At 46.2% G+C, this 19,894-nt stretch overlaps 1 protein-coding gene across 1 annotated transcript in view; it reads left to right on the top strand.

Moving 5' to 3' along the window:
• Positions 1–2,882: 2,882 nt before the first annotated feature.
• LOC135399739 (solute carrier family 13 member 2-like) overlaps positions 2,883–19,894 on the top strand; it is a 28,957-nt gene continuing 11,945 nt past the window's right edge. Inside the window, exons 1-10 of the mRNA XM_064631475.1 lie at positions 2,883–2,994; positions 8,070–8,126; positions 11,232–11,352; positions 11,763–11,903; positions 12,887–13,238; positions 14,919–15,218; positions 15,595–15,664; positions 15,720–15,839; positions 17,961–18,077; positions 18,161–18,241. Of these exons, the coding sequence (XP_064487545.1) occupies positions 8,074–8,126; positions 11,232–11,352; positions 11,763–11,903; positions 12,887–13,238; positions 14,919–15,218; positions 15,595–15,664; positions 15,720–15,839; positions 17,961–18,077; positions 18,161–18,241 (1,355 nt within the window). The 5' untranslated portion in view covers positions 2,883–2,994; positions 8,070–8,073. The remainder of the gene's footprint in view (positions 2,995–8,069; positions 8,127–11,231; positions 11,353–11,762; positions 11,904–12,886; positions 13,239–14,918; positions 15,219–15,594; positions 15,665–15,719; positions 15,840–17,960; positions 18,078–18,160; positions 18,242–19,894) is intronic.

Below are 19,894 nucleotides of genomic sequence, written 5' to 3'. Positions count from 1 at the left end.
AATGCTGGCTACGCCATGACTTTTTGTGGCTTCCTCGCATTCGAGCTGTATGGTATTGTGGTTTATGACCATTATTGACTACTACACCTTTCTGGGACAATCTTCGTAATGCTGGCTAAACAACCATATCATACAGCTCTGACATGAAGAAGTCCCAAAAAGTCACGCCATAGGCGGTTTCGCCATGGCAAAAAGGTTTTGTAGTCAATAATGGTCGTAAGTCGCCGTTCCATACAGCTGCGACACGGTGAGGCCCTAGAAGGTCACGCAATGACGAAAACTGTCACAAACAGTTGCCATAACCCACAATAGTGAGTATATGTCATGTCATGCAACTCTGACATATGTGACTCACAAAAAGTTGGGTTCCACGTAGTAGACCGCACCACCTATCGCCGCAAAGTGTCTACTGTCCCAAGCATTTATATAGGATTAATTTGAGTGGCACCTGGATTATTTTGTATGGCACTTGGATTAATTTAAATGGCACCTGGATTAATTTGTTTGGCACTGGGATTAAAATCGCCGCGAAACCTGTAGTAGGACGCCGAGTACTAATTCAGCTGCACTCTTTCTGAATAAGTGACGAACAATAACGAAAAGTTCAGAATAACCATTTTGTATTGAAACCAACCAGCATGATTGTGCATGAGACACGTTTCTTACTTGTGAATATGAGCGCTAAGTTCGTGCTGCCCTCGAAGTTCTAAATATGCTACTCTAAGAGCAGCTCCTAGCAACATAAGCACTCGACTTCTTTCAGCATTATTATGCATGAACCACTCCGGCCCCTTTACACGGCGCCGTCAAGCACGAAATTTACACAAACTGTTCATGGGCTTCATCATGATGGATGCTGAAAGCTCACCTAACAGTCTGTCGTTGGAACTTCCTCTTCATGCTGAAGTCGATTCGCGGCTGAACATTTCAAAGCAAGGCCTCCAAACTCTGCTGCACTGTGCAGGTCCTTCTCAGCTGCTGAAAGGTAGCTGAAAAGCTGACTTGTCGACTCCGCTGTGCTTCCACGTCCATATTGAAAAAGCGCCCAGCAATACGGAAGTTGCGGAAACCACCCGAACTTCCGGTGTGGACTTTCCACCAATAAACGTCGCGGGCGTTTGACGTCATACACATGGGAAAACCACTGCATAATAGCTAGAGTTTTGCGCTGATCGCACGAATTGAGGGCAGAAATCGAAACCGCTTTTCGGCTCCTTGTTTGGAATAGTTCGCGGCTCCGCAGAGACGAAACGTTTCAGTTGTAACTTGGAGGCACCATGTAGGTTCGTTATCCATACAAACAAAGACATTGACCAGGTCCTGGTCAGAGACCCTTTAAGAACGGGCAAACACGAGTGGCGGAATCTTGCTACGGAAACGCCCGTTTTCAGGGGAGGAGTGGGACCGCAGCCTTAAGAGTGTATGGCAACGTCGTCAGAGCAGGGTAAAGACAGTATCGGAAGAATAGGGCGGAGCGGTCAGAGTAAAGATGGGCAGAAAAGAGTAAAGAAGAAAGAGTGTAAAAGTCATAGTTACAATCCATCTTCTTTCATTTACTCTTTTTCTGAGTGTGAACCATCATTCCGAATGATATCATTCTGTGTTCATTCATTGAATAGATTTAATTGAAGTATTTATTGTCTACCTGTAGCTCGATATCGTAACGTCATCGTCAGTCGATCACTTGTCGGCACGCTATCGCGCCTATATTAGTGTTCAGCTTCGGGATACGTTTCATTTGTAGAAAATAAAATAAAATCTGTCAACGTGCATTCTCAAAATGCTCCGACAAGCGTTTGGGTCGTCCACACGGAGATATGGGTTAAGGATTTTTGCATGGTCCTGCAGCCGTGGCGCTTCCGTGGCGCTTCTTCAGTATCTATTCTTTGGCCCATATCTTGTCTCCGTTTTTCATGTGAATGCACTCAGCGTCATCCACAAGGAGCGCAACTGCAATCAGTTTTCTCTTTCACTGGCCCATCCTATGCTAGACTCAGACGCAAGCGCGAAGACGGAAACAGAAGGGGTCGGAAAAACGTCGGAAAACTGACTCGTCTGAATGCTAGAGAACGAGCGGGCGTCTTCAGACGCGTAGTGACCTCGTTTCTCCTGGATATCCGCTCACTCCTTCCCGACTTGCTGCCGGCAGAAAAGTGACTCGTGTGCATACACGGCAAGTGTAATGACCCCACGGAAGGGCGAGCCCACATTAGGTCCCTCAATGAGTTTGAAGGTCACACAACAATGCAACTGTTCACCTTCCGCCCAGCCATATCATTTTAGGGAGTCATAAACGAGCTTCCTGCGCGGGACCCGTGGACGCCATGCGACTACTGAAGTATTTTCTTTTTTTCGTTACAGCGGCCAAGAGGACCTGTGCTCGTACCAGAGCAAAATGCTATTTCTGATATGCTTTACAGAATCGGTACGTTTCAGTGTGCCAAGTTCACAATCAACCTCAAAGTCGATTATCGTGCCGTTACCGGTGGCAAGCACCTCGAGTAAATGATGGACACTTTTTTTTCTTTCCCTATATTTCGAGAGCCATTGACTTGAATGATCTGAAGCATTCACACGAAACCTCTAGGGATGACGACAGGCCTAAATTGATTTACTGGGGATTTACTGATTTGCCGTAATCTAGGGAACTAGAAGCTGCAACTACTTCCCAATTTGCTCCTTTTCCTCTTAGAGTACAGGAAGAACAAGGCAAAACATGAGTTTCGAACCCGCGTCACTTCCCACGTCTCTGCGCGGAAGCCGACTGTGAAACCTGTTCAGTCCTGTAGTTATTCGTTGATGGTCCTTCAAGGCGGGAAACTACTTTCAAAACCGCACGTCCCTGGACCTCGCTCATTCGTTGAGAAGACGAAGAAGTCGAGGAAGGGTGGTGTTCCTGCGTGTGCTTAGCCTCGCGCGTTTAAATCCGAACCATCATCAGAGTTGTTGGTCCAATGTCATATTCTGCTTCGCTGATACTCAACAAAACGCACAGTAAGTGTTAACAGATCCTCCTCGGCAGATTCGACTCGCAGACTCGCCGCGGTACCGCCCAAAATGAAGCCGCCGCCTTCGTTCGGAATGTATTGCGTACCAATGGGCGAGTCGATCGGTGTTCTTATTCGTTTAAGCAAATACAGCAGGTATAAAAACACACGTACAAAAACAGAAACAGTGACTGTTATGGGCAGTCCGAGAAGCCGAACTTGGAATTCTTCGGCTTGTGGAAACGTCATGATTCCGAGATCGAGGTCTTGCACTGGTGTGCTTGTTTTCCGGTCTAGTACAGCAGTACACAATTCAAGGCAGAGCGCGGACACGTGGCAAGAACATTAGGCGTTAGTACTTGCATTTGTAGAAAACAATTCAAGGAAAAATTCGCCGCTACTCGCACTCACGTACGCACTGATTATATTGCTTCCAAGAGGATGACATGGTTTCTTTGAGCAAAGTATCAAATACGATCTACAAGTCTAGCTGTGCAGATACAGCACACAAGAGCGTGCAGCGCTCGCACATGTTGGTCACAGCATCCCCTGGCAACGAAGAATGCAGTGAAGCACCGTGAGCAGTGCAGTGAGGGGTTCACGCACGTGTCCTGTTCCGTCACCGCAATTCTCCTTACGTTGTGCGTTGCACTCTGAAAACAGAACTTCACGGCTCAGCACCGTAGCTCAGCCACAGGCTACGAACTCACGTGAAGGTCGACATGGCGCATCCGTGAGCGCGATCATGCCGCGTATTAGCGTACTCACCGGATAACATCACGCTTGCGACCAGAGCATAGGTTATTTTGTCGATCTCTGGTCACAGGTGTGATGTTATCTGGTGAGCATGGGTGTACCGAGTGGGGGGCAAGGGGGGCCGTGCCCACTAGAACTTCAAGGTCGCTTGTCAAAATAGTGCACTCTTTAGTCATATGTCGTAATGATTATTCTCAAGCTACCATAATAGGAAGCTCTGGACACAGTGCTCAATGTCCGCCTCTAGAAAAAAAATTGGTAAGGGTGGGGGTTTGCATGCTTCCCCCCAACCCTGGAAGCGCTTTGTCCCCTCTCCCCTGGAAAATATCCTGCGAACGCCCATGCTATTGAGCACGCTAATATGCGGCATGATAGAGCTCAGCGATACGCCATGTCGACCTTCATGTGAGTTCGTATCACGCGGCTGAGCTCATGCCTTCTCAGATTGTGATCGTGAGTTTCGTGACGTATAACACGTTTAGAAATGAACTTCACTGCATAGCAGGCTCCTAACCAACCATCATATCGAATGATATCGTTATCTTCCCGCCTGATTTGTTGAAAACGGGAGGCGTACGCCTTTTTTATGACAGTTATGAACGGCATAAGTGTCACAAAAAAGGCGTGCGCCTCCCGTTTTCAACAAATCAGTTGGCTGGCTGGGAGCGTGCTATGCGGTAAAGTTCATTTATAAGAGTGAAAATGCCGACCTACTCGTATGCTCATTCATTCATCATCTCACAATAAAGTTGTTGTTGCTCGTATATGCTCAGCACGCTCTGCACCAGAGCCGTCGCGAGGCGAGTTTCCGCCCGGGGCAGGGCTAATCTGAAGCCCCCCACCCCTCCCTCACTGTCATCAGAAGACTTGTAAACAAAGAAAAGAGAACACCCATTTACACTGTCGAGACCGTAAATTCAAATTCTCTCCATTCCTACTTTGTACTGTCCAACCAACCTGCCAGGGCTTGCCGTTCGGCGCCCTCTCTGGCAAGGGCGCCAGGGGCGGCTGCCCCTCTCGCACCCCCGTCGCTACGGCTCTGCTCTGCACTAACCATTGCCACGAATGATAAGGTTGTGGCTTCTGATTCGAAGACAGGAGGCGAGGGGGGCGTTACAAATTAGTGCGTTACCGGTAACGCTATACATTCGAGTAGTAAAATATGGTAACGCAATACATTTGGGAGAAAAGTATTGAGTAACGTAACGTCATTACATTTTTTCTAACTAACGCGTAACGGCGTTATGCGTTACTGCGTATTCGGGAACATTGCTTCACTGTCTAAACTTGAAAGCTTGAGCTGAGGACTGTGCCTGCAGAATCCGGCAAAATCCCGAATTTTTCTATTTGTCTTTAACAATGACAAGAAGGTCACATCGGCACCCAAGAAGAACACAAAAGAAGTATTATTGACCTACACCTGTTGAGATGTTACCTTTGTTCACCACCTTTATTTTTTTTTTCTCCCTCTGGTATTTTATTTTTTTTTATGAATGGGGCGAAAGCGGCAGAAAAATAGCCTCTACCCCTTGAACAAGTGAAAAAGTACCAAGGGATTGGCTGTTTGGATTTGTACTGTGTGAGATAAAAGGTCACGTCACGGCAAAGGACGGCTAAGGATTCCTGGTGGAGTATTGCAAAAGTAATGGCATTACTTATCAGAAGTCACGGCGTTAGTAATGCGCTACCTACTACCGCAACAGTAACGAATAACGTAACGCGTTACCTTTTGAAAAAGTAGTGAGTAACGGTAGTACATAACAAAATAAAAGTAACTTCCCCACCTCTGTCCCGAACGGCAACGCTCTCCCTTTGATTTGATGAAATCGGGGGCGTACGCCATTTTGTGCCAGTTATGAACTGCATAATGCCACGAATCATCTTCGAGAAACTTCCAGGGCAGGCACGAAACGGTACATCTCATCCCGGCGTGTGCTGAAAAAGAAGCAAGAAGATTCCAGACACATCAGCTGCTCTCTGGCAAACGCACGTGCTGTTTCTAGACTTTTCGGCGCGACGTTTAAATGCTTGTGCGCTCCAGGCTGGAGCATTCATTCTTTGGACTCAGTTGTGTTCAGAGAGCTATCACTCTTGTGTTTTTGCTAACAAGTAGTTTAATAAACCGTTTGCTGTTTATTCGACGACTCGCCGGCCCATTTCGCTTCGTGACATTTTTGGTGGAGATGCAGGGTAATACCTGCTGAACGACCTGAAAGAACAGAAACGACTGAGTGGAAGACAGTGTGGTCAACCTTCGGAATTCAGGCCATTGGGACCCCCAACCCGCAAGAAGATGAATACGACAGCCACAATCGGCACCGCGGCACGGCAACAGCTGGGCGCATTCGCGACCCGCCCAACCTGCACCACTCAGCTACCAGCCACGCGCACAAGGAACTCGCATGACAGACGTACGGCGAACGTCAGACTTGAGGCCGCTCTGCTACCACTGTGAAGAAGCGACCCGGGTCTACCGCCGTTTCCAATACCGACGACTGGGTCTACCCGGATTTTCATCTGACGCCTCCTGCCTTCAGCGCGTATAGTCACCCCGCCGCAATTGAAGACTCTCTATGGCAGCAGCATGCTTCTGCTGACTCACGACGCGACCAGTCTCCGAGCTCGACGAACAGCAATACAGACCGCCGCGACGCTCAAAACCTTACCAGTGACCTGCAAATACTCATCGACGACCACGAGACAACTGCATTAATCGATAACGGCTCCGACGACAACGTTAAAGACGACGACGTTGGCTACGAGGCTTCGCAGGGTGCAAACGAAATGCGATGAGCCGACACAGGTTCTGGCATCGGGACGATGCCATTTCTACGGAGGGGGCAATGCCACGAATCATCTTCGAGAAACATCCAGGGCAGGCACGAAACCGTACATATCATCCCGGCATGTACTGAAGAAGAAGCAAGAAGATTCCGGCCACATCGGCTGCTCTCTGGCAAACGCACGTGCTGTTTCTAGACTTTTCGGCGCGACGTTTAAATGCTTGTGCGCTCCAGGCTGGAGCATTCATTCTTTGGACTCAGGTGTGTTCAGGGAGCTATCACTCTTGTGTTTTTGCTAACAAGTAGTTTAATAAACCGTTTGCTGTTTATTCGACGACTCGCCGGCCCATTTCGCTTCGTGACATTTTTGGTTGGTGCCGAAACCCGGGACTACCTGAATAAACAATATACAGCAAACGGTTTATTAAACTACATGTTAGCAAAAACACAAGAGTGATAGCTCTCTGAACACACCTGAGTCCAAAGAATGAATGCTCCAGCCTGGATCGCACAAGCATTTAAACGTCGCGCCGAAAAGTCTAGAAACAGCACGTGCGTTTGCCAGAGAGCAGCCGATGTGTCTGGAATCTTCTTGCTTCTTCTTCAGCACACGCCGGGATGAGATGTACCGTTTCGTGCCTGCCCTGGAAGTTTGTCAAAGATGATTCGTGGCAATAATACCACAAAAATGGCGTACGCCCCCCCCCCCGTTTTCAGCAAATCAGGGGTAACAACGATGTCACTCGGGATGATGGTTGGCCATGTGGTGAAGTTGATATTTAAGTGTGTACGCGGTGAAGTTCTTTTTTAGAGTGTGGCGTGTTAGCCAGTCGCGCACGCCAGTAAAGGTATGTAACTGTAGGACGAGTCAAGCACGCAGGTAACCAGTAGTTTATCCAGAATCTCAAACATATGGGGCGAGGAAATAAACTGAGTCAAAGCAACGTTGTGGGCGAGTTGTTACATACTGACACAAAAAACAGCGCAGAGGACGTGAGTAGACAAACGAAGCGCCGACTAACAACTGCGGTTTATTGGGACTAAACCGCAGTGGTTAGTCATCGCTTCGTTTGTCTACTCACGTCCTGTCTCTGCGCTGTTTTTTTTTCTGTTTTTTTCTTTTTTTTTGTCTGTAATAAACTGCTTTCGTTTACCAGTGTATCGTTGTCTTGCGCACGATCACTTTCATATTTGACGTGCATGTAAGGATACTGTTTTATCCGCTATAGTTATGCTTGAAAGAACCTGTTCTCTCATCCGAGACTTCGCCCCCTCAATTCGGATATTCTAAAATGTGGTATAGTGTCGTATAGACATTTCGCATCAGTTGTGTGGTGGAAGAACCTAAATGCCACATGACAAGCTGCAAGAGCGTGCAAGCGAAGTTTGACTGGGACTGTACGTCGGGCGAAAAGTGTGTTACGGTTAGAGCCTGCTCTCTTTCTTCGGGAAGAATGTTTTCAGACGGTAAAAGATGAACTGTTAGATACATAATATACATGGTTTCATTATAAGTATCATCACAAAACTGATATTGTTGCAGGAACATGGGCACCGAATTCGACAGCAATAGCCTGAAGCTTATGCAGCTGCAACCCGAGTATGTAACATTTTATAAAACCTCATACTGAGCAACTAATCCCTTAAAAAAAAAGAACAGAATTAGGGAAATACTGGCCATAATTTAGTAACGAAGAGGAAATCGGTGATCACCTAAATCCCCGGATAAGCTTTTTCGGCTTTCGTTATCAGTGTCGACATACTAATTGTTGTCGGTATAGAAATGTACCTCTGATATAAAATGTGACACAGCGCTTTTTTTTTTTTTCGTTCGTATATGTAACTGTATGACGAGCCAAGCACGCAGGTAATCAGTAGTTTATCCAGAATCTCAAACAAATGGAGTGTAGCAAAATAAAACATTAAAAAATGCGTATGTGTGCGTGTCAGGGGTCATTATTACAGCTATGTCGTAAAGAAAAAAGTTAGGGGGTGTCGCGAAAAATTTAGAATCAAAAATATGTGGGAGTACTTTTGTTGCTTACACTCTAAAACAAGAGTTCACCGCATAACACGCACTGTACCAGCCTTGTGTTGCCTACGCGTGCTGGTGGCGGTAAGAACAAAACTGCGACGAATGCGTTCCAGTGAGAGCAATTGTAGCCCTATTTCTGCACACATTTAACGCGTGGAAGCCTATCACAAGGCCGAAAATCATAACGCCGAACTATCAGATGGCCGAAAGCCAAAAGGCCGAAAATCAGAAGGCGGAAAATGGAAAGGCCTAAGAGGCAGAAGACCCTGAATGGGACTGTTTTTGTTGTATTGCCAACTGTAGGATGGGACAAGGGAAAGCTGACTGTTTTTGTCATAAGATTATAAAAAAGTTTCCTGGCTCTTATATTAGGAATCGAATAATTGGAATGCGTAGCATTTGGTACTCGAAAATAGACTGGCTAAAAAAAGAGAGAGAGAGAGACAGAGAGAACACAACATGTTTACTACAAAAGAAAAGTGCCTCGTGGGTGAATACCAGTGAATGGCTTGGTATCACCCACTGAATGAATTGCAGAGGAGATGATGTTTCTCTACATTTGGTGACCCGAACGTGATTTGAACAAGCAACCGTCTGAATCGCTTGCTCTGCAGAATAAACTAAAACCCAGTTAATGACCATCGTTGATTTACCCCCATATAAGATGTGTAGGATTTTTTTCTTTTTTGCTTCGCCTGCAATTTTCTGTACAGTTCTATTTCAACAACTGTATATAATGATCACGCTTGCCCCCTGACACAGGAGCACATCTAAGATTTCTTCCAGAATGGTCATCAGTTGTCCCAGTGTTAATCACCCTACTTATTGAAAGGACGAATAATTAGGTGCGGTTTTGAGTCAGAGCTGATAATAGGGAACAGGTTTTAGGAATGACTCAGGGTTTAAGCCCTTGTTGAAAATGGGATGAGACTGGGAAATGTCATCGCATAGCTTGTAATTTTTCATTTTAACTTATTGCCATTGTGCACAATAAACAACACAGTGGTTCATATGTCTACTTTTCCTTTTTGTTTTCCCCTAGGTGATCGAATGTATGTTATTAACGCGAAGTTCGGTGAAATAATTTATTTGCTGTATTAATTCACAACAATCCTATCCTTCGTAATTTGTAGAGCAAACGTTTTATGACAGTTGGAATAACAGTTTTCGTTTCTTTGGTTCCTTATTTTGCGGCTTTCAGTAATTAGGTTTTCTGGCTTTTCGGCCTTCTGGTTTTCGGCCTTATGGTTCTTCGGTGTTTTGATTTTTCGGCTTTTTTATTTTCGGCCTTCTGATAATTCTGCCTTATGAGTTTCGGCCTTATGATTGCCACCCCTTATTAGCAATTTAGATTTTCGAGAACGCGTTCAAGCATATGGTAAAGTATGGAGCTCCACCCACAAGCAACCTTACGGCAACCGGAGAATGAGTTCGAATCCAACTGATGGTGTCTTTTCTTTGGCTGCTATTTATCAAACCTTGCTTCCTTTTTACGCCAAAGGATCATTATCTTCAAAAATGACTATTGATACATTTGTATGGCGTTAGTAAAAAAAAAAAGTTATTTCTCGGCTGCACCAGCAAGATTTGAACCCATGAACCCACGAACGAATTCACATCCCGCCATCTGGAGTCACGTGGTAATGCTCCCCTCGCTGATTGGCCGGTGCACGAGCAACTTCTGAAGTTTTCGGTCGGGGAGGGCGATTCCGAGCAACTCGAGTTGCTGGATGTTGCCGGTGTCGGCCGACTGCCAGCAACTCGAAAATTGCTCATAGTTGTTGGAAAAAGTTGCCCCGTGTGAACGCTGCATAAGGAAGGGTCCGATTTCCACGTCGTGGGTGTCGCAGAAGCACCGACAATTCCCGATGTCCTGGAGAAGCCTCGGACTTCCAACGGTCATCGTGAAATTTAAGCTCTCGCGAAATATTCCCTAAATGCCCCGCCTAGGGAAATCACAGAGTGTTACTCCATCCAAATTGACAAAAGAACGCCAGATACTACGTATTTTCAACAAATCAAGGAAGAAACAGATATCATTCTGAATGGCAGTTGACTGTGAACCTGTTATGCGGTAAAGGGCCGCCGTTTCGACCGTAAACGAGAATCAGAGCGAATCGCACAAAATGCCTCGCCACACCTGAAGGAAAGCCTTCCAGGGAGCTTTCAAAAGTGGAAAAAGCGCTGGGAGCGGTGTATCACTACGTAAGGGAAAAGTACCTACATTGTTTTATACACGTCTATAGTCTCGGAACTTTTTGATAAAGTCTCGTTGAACTTGCTTGCACGTGTTGCTCCTGTTGTCTATGTGGAAAATGCATGCAGACGAATTGCTTGCAGACATCTGTTATTGGATTGCTTTGGGCCAGAGGCCTTGTCAGGCTGCTCCTAGCGGCTTTTTGTCTCAGGCTGCCACACTGTCTCTGTACAGTGAAATAAAAGCTTAAATAAATAAATAAGTATGGCGGTTGGCTCCAACTTGATTATGCGGTGAAGTTTAGTGTGTACCAACAACGACAAGATTCGACTGAATTTATTGCCCCGTGGTGGGTCGTCTGAAGTACTTTGTATTGCCAGTACTCAGTTCTGAGTGAAAGTTGGGAGACACGTTGCATGAGGAACACAGGTGACGAGCTCACTAACAGTGAAGTGTGTTATGTTTCCTACTAGCGGCGTAGGTCTGATCGACTGGGAACAAATATGCACAGACTACGTGTGTACCCGTGTAGGAGCCTACGCCCTTGGAATCTGCTGCTGCGCCTTTCTGCTACCCTTCTTCACGGACACGCCCGTAAGTATATGGCAGTCATTCGTGACTCACCCTGTAGCATCAGCTCCTCCATTGCTAGTTCCTTGCCGTCGAAGTTATTAACTATAGTGGCACTCGAGATACTGTGCACCGACAGATCCTTTTGTTGACATCCTGGTACAGTGGTCAATAGCCTTGTGCTGTGTATCTGCTGTGCACATAGTACCGGAGTCCACATGCTCAGTTCGGGTCAAATAACTATTGTTAATTTATTACTAACCCCCAGTAACTGGTGCATATTGTTTATAGCCAGACATAGCGGAGGACGCTCCCGTGCTGTACCAGCACTTGGGGCACAGTTTTCTCCTCAACGTTTTGTTGTAACAGAAAAAGAGGCCTTTGTTTCAAGCACAATATGCAACTTTTTGAACAGATGCTTTCTTGGAGCGCAGGAATCGAGATGTTGCTACTGCCTCTTGAGCGTTATACTGTTGATCACCTGCGAGACGTTACCCTGTGAGGCAGCAGCCATTTTGCCTCTCTTTCTACTTGCCATTTTCGATCTACCCACCAATATCGAACGATACCTCGGCGTAAGTAAGCATTTTTCCTGGGTATTTTACCAGACGCTTCGCATTCGAATTACAAGGTAGCAGTTATGAGCAGACTCCTCGCGAAATTAACGGTGCCGTTACCTTTACAACAACACAAAAGGAACGGGATTCATCCGTTGCGTCGTTCGTGATTTATAGGCGAAAGAAACCGTAATTTAAACTTTCCCCCTCCCACTTTCTCGAGCAGCTCTCTCATTGGTCCCCTCAAACTATTTGTCCAATCGTCGCGGGAGATTGTTTCAGGAGACCAATCAAAGGCTTCCCCGCATTGTCGCGTGTCTTGAGAACGAGAGGGAGAGGGAAAGGGCATGCATTGTGGTTTCTTTATGGTTTCTATGTGGTTTTTGCATTGTGGTTCCTTTCGATTACTCTACTAAACGACAGGTCGTTATATGACACTGCACTTCGTGTGTAGTGGGATACGAATTGAGTCAATTGAACAGTTCTCAACGCCTATTGGATCCAGTAGGTAGTGCTTGCGCGAACCACTTCCGTTTGTCAGGCTGCATTTCCCACTCCCACTAGCGGACGGCAGGAAGGTCGTTTAGAGGTCACTGGTTGGTGTGAACACACTCGCCGTTCGCCGCTCCGCGAGCATCCGCACGGCAGTGGGAACTCAGCTTAATAGAAGTTCAAGGATTGTAATGAGGACAATTCTCCCAAATGGCGCGCATCCTTGCTATGCCAGGGGCACTTGCTCGAACATAACGATTTCCCTCTTTTCGTTCAAGAGATGAGCTGAACCGGGTCCCTCTTATCCAGCAGGTACTCATCTCACACCACAATATACCTAACTAGCGATGACTTTTTGTGCAAACACTGTGCCTCAAAGCACCCGAAAGAAGCAATCAGGAATACGGGTAGCCCATCTCGGTTGTGCTAGTTTCGCGAATATCTAATGTATTGTCGCTTTTCACTGTCACATTCCCCGGTTCAATGCACGTAATTTGACGTCCGTGCAGCCCGCTGTCCTGACCGAACTAGCATCAACTGCAGTGGTATTCTACGCCGAGCAATCCGCTCTCTTCACCCGTGTTGCTCTGTGGTTCCTCCGCCGGTGCGGTACCAGGCACCGCTGTATCCTGCTCTCGAGTATTACCATAGGCATCGTCTGTTCCTTCACCGTGCTTGACTCTGGCACCACGGTGCTCATCCTCGCTGCTGTACTCGAAGCCTCGGTGCGTGCTCTACAGAACGAGTCAATACAGGCGATTCACCAGAGAGCACTCTTCGACAAGGCCACGCAACGGTTGCCTGCGTTCCGCAGGCAGCAGCTCGCAAACATTCTCTGGCCTCCGCATGATTCAAGTTCAAGTATGTACGAGATGCTTACTCTCATTTTCCCACGGTGTGTCCCATGCAGATTTGCTCGTAGCACACTTACGTCGCCTGTATACAGGGTGGTCCACCAACCATGATAGAAATTCATAGTAAAAAACGTAGGCCCCGGAGAGACATGCGGTCACGTGATTTTTTTCTACCAATAACTTTTGCCACATATTGGTAACATTTTTATTTCATTTCAATTGACGGAAAGTTAATTTCTTGAATTGAACTCCGAAATTTCCTAAGGCAACCTAACGTGTTCTTTGCGGAAGTGGGTTCCCCGTGGTCATTTTACTCATTATAGCACATAATCCCACTCGTAATGCAATGGCAATTGCCGAAATAAATTCGTCGAAAATCCGTAGAAATCAGCCCTTGGCTCCGCCTCTTTTTTGACGGCTCTTAGTTTGAGCGAAAAGCTGCGAAGAAAGAAGGTTACATTGACACGCCACATGAGGGGGAAAGGGATCCAAGCCTTACCCACGGAACAAACACGCGCGGTGAGTGCGGGAATCAGAGCTCTCTTATCAAAATGAGGTGTCAATGTGAGGGAGCTTGTGCCCAGACTCAGGCTTTTACATGATGCAGTTCTTCCATCAGCTTGCCTGCATATACGCCATCTTGTCAGTTGCTTTCATGCACGTACGGCGGGAAAAGCGCGACCACTTCACGGGTTTGGCCACCTGCCACTGCTCGTCTCTAACCATGCAGTGCGGTCCTGCGTGCCCTCTACCACGTTTAACAAGCACCGCGACCACTATACCAGCTTCAAATCCGCAACATCTGGCGTCACGCCACATGGTATCAAATTGATAAATCAATGGAGCCCTCAAGTGCAAACACTTCTCCTTGCATGAATGAAAGAAGCCGTTACTGTGACAGCAATACAAACACAACTGGATTCATTCCGTTGCGTCGTTAGTAATTTAAGCGCAAAAAAAAAAACGCAATTTACACTCCTCGCATCCTCTTCCCTCTATGCATTCAGTCACCTCGCTTCGTAAAGGTCCCATGCAGTTATCACCAACAAGGACAAGAAGGATTGACGTCAATGTAAGCCGTAATAAAATATGCATGCAGATTATAAAGTAGCTATTAACAGTACGAGCGTTTGACTCACTTAACTTGTCCGACTAGGCCTGTTGGTACTACATTCTTTATATTAATAACTATAGTATATACTGATTGTGTCTTGCGGCAAAGAAGCACTGCACAACCACTCGGATATCGTGAAAGTGTGGTCAAACTGTGAAGCGGATGGCGGCCAATTGACAGACGGATACATTGCCTATCATTGTATGCCTATTAATTACAATTATCGATGCCAACTTATCGAGATTTATTATGAACATGATGACTTAATGACCTCCCATGCTTATATACATGAGAACATGATAGTAATAATGGTTCTGCACAAGCAGTTATTTTCCCGCCACAGGACCAGTTTGCTGAGTTTCTGTGCGGTAAACTTCCCTGAGTCGAGTAGTCGTTTTTCAACCGGCTTTCCGCACTGAAACACTGTATGGGTGCAGACAAGCGCGCGCATCTTTTGAATATGTATTTTAAACAGCTCCCGCGGTTTTATCTCTTCGTCATCTACAGAGACGTAATTGACATCATGTCGTGGCTCTTGTGCCCTTGTGGTTCGTTATGAAGTAATCTCTCCAGGTTCCAGTGAAAGCGGATCAGAGAGTGAATCAGCAACTCCTGCAACATCAACGGAAGAATATCTATGGGATGGGTTCATGTATCCCGTGGACAAGTCGAAGCAGCCACCGTGGCCCTTGCACATCCCACCTAAGGCCCCATTGCCACCTCCCGGTCGTTCTGCTCTGAAAGATCCCAGCAAACACTCCCATACCCCGAAGGCAGCCCCGAAGCAAACAACCATTCTCACGGAAGGAGGGGTCGTAATACCTGGTGAATCTTCGCCGCTTCCAAAACCGAAATACAAGGCCGGGGAAGTCAGTAAGTTTTTGCGCCAAATGCACTACAGACGACTGTGCTACACTATGTTAGCCAAGCAACGCATCGGAGCTTTACGCCCGGCATTCTGTGGTGTTCAAAATGAACCAAAATGTTCAAACGGAACCACGTCGGGGAACGGGAGCAAAGACTGAAGACTGAAGCCTCTAACAACTGGTTGTATTACACCGACACTGCACGATAAGAAGACACTGAGCGTAAAAATTAAAAAAAAATACAGTTGTTAGACTGTGGTTGTCTGTCTGCCTCTGTCCTTGTTCCCGTTCCCCGCCATGCTTCCGTTCAATCTTCAATCTCAACCAACTCGCCCGCGGTGTCGTGTATTATAGAGCACCTTCAGCTATGTTTTCTCCTCCAGAATTTCAGTCCTCTTTGCAAACTATCATGAAGCAGGGAGTATTGGCGGATGTGATGTATTGGAACAATCGGTGAGTCACAGGTCTGAGTCTCACAAAGGCACTGAATATAACGCTGTCTCTCTAGGCGATATCTGAAGATCTACGGCAATTTGCTGAGCAGCGCAGCTATAGCGACGGTAGTGACCGCAATTCCCGCCCTGCATACAAACACTGCTAACCGCTACTTCCTGAATTACTTCCGCAAGTAAGTCAGTATATTTTGGAACGCCACTCCGCCGAGCTTTTTCTCAGCGACCGGCGCCACTGGTGAAAAACGCCCGGTTGAACTCGCACATAGCAATCATTTTCGTTATTTTCTAAGTGAGCGCGCTGCTAACCTCACGCGACTGCACGTGAAAATAGTTTAGGTAACACAAACTAAAAAAAAAAAACTTCTCGCGAGAGCTCCAGGCAAATCACTGGCGAAGTGACGCATTTAAAGGAGCAACAAGGTGACACTTAGGACGGCTCGAAAGCCTCTTTCATTCATCAAGCTGTCCATCAGGAGTCCCAATGCAAAAATGTGATATATTGTCACTGTAATGCAATTTACATACAGGAAGGTGGGGCAAGATGAGACAGAAATTTGCAATTGAATATGGAATTTTGATTTTTCGGGTGTTTCAAATAAAAAAAAAAAACTAGCCATTGACACATTCTCAGAGGTCTAGAGCTTCTGATGTGTCAATCAAAACGGACGTAGCCGGTTCTAAAATAAACACAGAACAAAAAGTTCAAAAATGCAGATTGTCTCATCTTGCCCCAACCCTCGGGGCATCGCGTGGGGCAAGATGAGACACGCCGTGGTAATGAACTATACAATTTAGTTTTTCCTATCCACGCACCTGCACAGCCCCCTTGAGCCCACCGCCCACATGATGTGCTATAAAACCACGAAGAACCCGGTGCTATCTCACTCCACCGTCCTTTGCAAACAAGGCACCGCCAGTCTGATGTGTAGCTGGTCGCTCGCTTTTGTGTGCGTTTCTGCTTTGCTGGAAATATCCTAGGAAACAGGAAAATTTGCTAAAAAATAGTTGACTTATCAGTTTCTAAATTACACTAAATTTAAATTACATTAAGTTGTCCCGTCCTGCCCCGTGCATATGATCAGACACGTTATGTTTTCAGTTAAACACCGGATAACCAAGAATGCCCATATTTTGCATATTATCTAGATGAATTAATAAAGAAATAGTATGTGGACTTACATTGACAGAATAAACCTGCGACATGCTGCTGCACAGCTGCCAAGAAAAAGGACTACAGAAAATCGCGCCTTTTTTGCGGGTTTACATTCCAGGCAGAAGTAACAGACTTTTTTTTTCTTCAATGCAAACACCAATTCGGACAATCCTCACGTGCAATAAAGCGGACAGGCAGAGCCACCTATGAGTAAAGTTTCAAGCGCATGGAGCAACACGTCTGAGACAGGCGGCGTCGAGCAAAAGTGTCACGTCTTGCGCCGTGTCTCCTCTTGCCCCAACTTACCCTAAACCCAGTGAGAAAGCAGCTGCGGTCGGCCGGTCGGCACGATTGGCTCGCGTGACGTCGGCAGGTACCCGTGCCTTTCTTCTTTTTTTCTTCTCAGCTCACGCGCTGCTTCAGCCCCTCCGGTCTACGTCACGTGACACAGTCGGCCGTGCCAGGGGGATTGGTGACGACGTAACCCCACCACCTTCCATCATTCTCCGACACGCTCTTTCCAAGGGTAGAGGATTTTGATTTTTTAAAGGTGTGCGGAACACAAGTCTCTTAGCGCACTACAGGTCACCTGCCGTCGCAGTTCTTTCGCAGGAGCTCATTTTATTTGCTGCTGAACACGCGGTAGCAAAATAAAACAAATAAAATAAAGACCATCTGCTCGTTGTACGAAAAAATCTGGACCCAGGATTAGTGCACGTCGCATTTCCTTATTGCGTGATGCATACTTTTGTGTGTCGTGGAATACAGGAAGGCACGACACAAATTTTACATTAGAACTCTCAAGGGTGATTAATGTATGTTCGCACAGTACGGTTGCATGCAACCGAACAACAACTTAATTTAAATGATAATGATTTGAGAGGTTCATCACCAGGGGAGACACTCTACCCCTTTGCTGGTGTTAATGTGGTGAGATGGAGTCACCTCACAGTGAGGATTGAAGTCCTACGGTGTCGAAAAAGTGCTTTGAGGGCAGAGCGTTGACGAGTGGATTTGGCCATGGACGAAGTAATTTTGATACTCAATTGCGTTCAATGTATGCTTCTGAATGTGCACTGAATCATAATTGCATTTTCATTTGGTGTTTAGTTTCGGATTTTAAATGACGTTACATATACAGGCGCTTCGAAGAAGATGTGGTAAGTCCACTCACGTGGTACGGCCTACTGGCACCAGTTCTCGTGGCACCATCGTTCGCTTTCTGGACGTACGTCACCAGATACACGTTGAGGAAATTGTAAGTGACATGAATAATCACGTTGAACGGTCGGTGGTGATAGAGCATATTTGGGTCCTGTGAAATTGCTTCTCCATCTGCAGCGATGCCGCTCAAGATCGACACTCGGTCGCTGCAATCAACGTCGCACTCGAAAAAGAAGAGCAGCGCTTGGGACAGATTAGGTATTGGAGCGCGTATGCTCTTAACAAAAAGGATGTGTTGTAACTCCTTTTTGGGGAGTACACCCTTGCCACATATATTACTCCTCCTCCTCCTAACTCCTCCTAATGGAGTTTCTCATCACTCCCTTCATAGCTATGAAGGGAGTGAGGAGACTCCTTAACGAGGGTAATGGAGAGTAATTGTACACCCCAAAGAGAGATATATATATTTGGGGACAAGGCGTACTCCCCAAAAGAGTTACAGCGCAACATTTTTTTGAGTGTACAATCGCTTTGGGTTCCTCACTTCCATGTTCGTAAAAAATGTTATACAGGAAAGCATCACGTTGCTTTGCGTAATTATTCCAAGCTATATCTTATGCATTTTGATCATATTGCACCGCTTTAATAAGCAAACTTTTGTTGAATAACATAATTAGAAGGCTGTATGAGCTTTCCTTTTTTTCTACACCGAGATGCGTTCAATATGTACGATGCAAGACGGTGGTGGTATTGCAACCATGTCATAAAGCGACACGTAGCAGTCTGCCTCGTGCCGCAATCAATCCTGTGTCGCACTGCGTTGAAGCCAGTGTTGTACAGTGCTGGACAAAAATTCACGGAACACGCTGCGGCGCGTTCTTCCCTCAGAGTGACACGCTAGCAGCGAATGGGAACGTGCGGACTTGCAAACAGGTGACTGGATTACCTAGGCAAATTTCTGTAAGTCCGTACGGTCCCATTCGCTGCTGGCGTTTCACTCTGAGCAAGGAATGCGCCGGAGCGTGTTCCGTAAACTTTTGTCCAGCACTGTACATAGCGGCGCTACTATAGTACGGGCGCTACCGTATTCGCTACCTGTTTCAGTAGTGGATTGGCGATCGCGCTACACTTTAAATTCGTAACTGAACAAGTATTTCCGCTACATATACGGGTAGCGGCGGACCCTTACTCCGCTACCGCTACCGCTACTTTTCGTAATATTGAAGACTTGGAACACAGAGAACAGGTGAGATAACGATGAAGCAAAATTCATCTTGTCATTCCTTTTCGTTACTTATTAATCAGGCAGACTGATGTGACGATCTTCCTCAATTTAAGCGCAGTTGAATAGATAGGGATATAATTTGTTATTCTGTGCATTTTAACTTTTTAGCTCACATTTGTGAAACACACACGGGGATGTATAACATACTACATAATATTGGCTACGAAGCTGGTTTCCGTCATACAGTTGCAAAAGTAGTGTGAGTCTGTTGATAGCACATTTAAAGCTGTGTTTTGCAACTTTGGAGCAGATAAACAAAGCGTCATGTCTTTTGGAGCAGGAATACGAAAATATATCGAAAACACAATTAAATATCCCTATAGTCATTCATTGCACTCCAAACGTACCGCTGACTTTGGTTTACGTTGTTGTGCGTTAGGTGAAGCATTTCTGGCGAGATAGAATTACCTAAGCTTGCACAGGTTGCCGAACGCGGTCTAGTTATTTTCTCACATTACACATACGTTACACTGTGGGTATCAAAGTAACACAAAATGAATAAATAATATCACCCGGGAGTCTGTGTATGCCAACATGCTTATTAATGCTCTTTGCACACTTGCTTGGTGGCGGTACACCTGCGACTAACCTCAAAACAATTTGCGATGAAAAATGAAAGTCACTGA

This window comes from Ornithodoros turicata, chromosome 1 (genome assembly GCF_037126465.1).
Source record: "Ornithodoros turicata isolate Travis chromosome 1, ASM3712646v1, whole genome shotgun sequence".
NCBI classification, from domain to species: domain Eukaryota; kingdom Metazoa; phylum Arthropoda; class Arachnida; order Ixodida; family Argasidae; genus Ornithodoros; species Ornithodoros turicata.
This window is presented reverse-complemented; position numbering and strand designations above follow the sequence as displayed.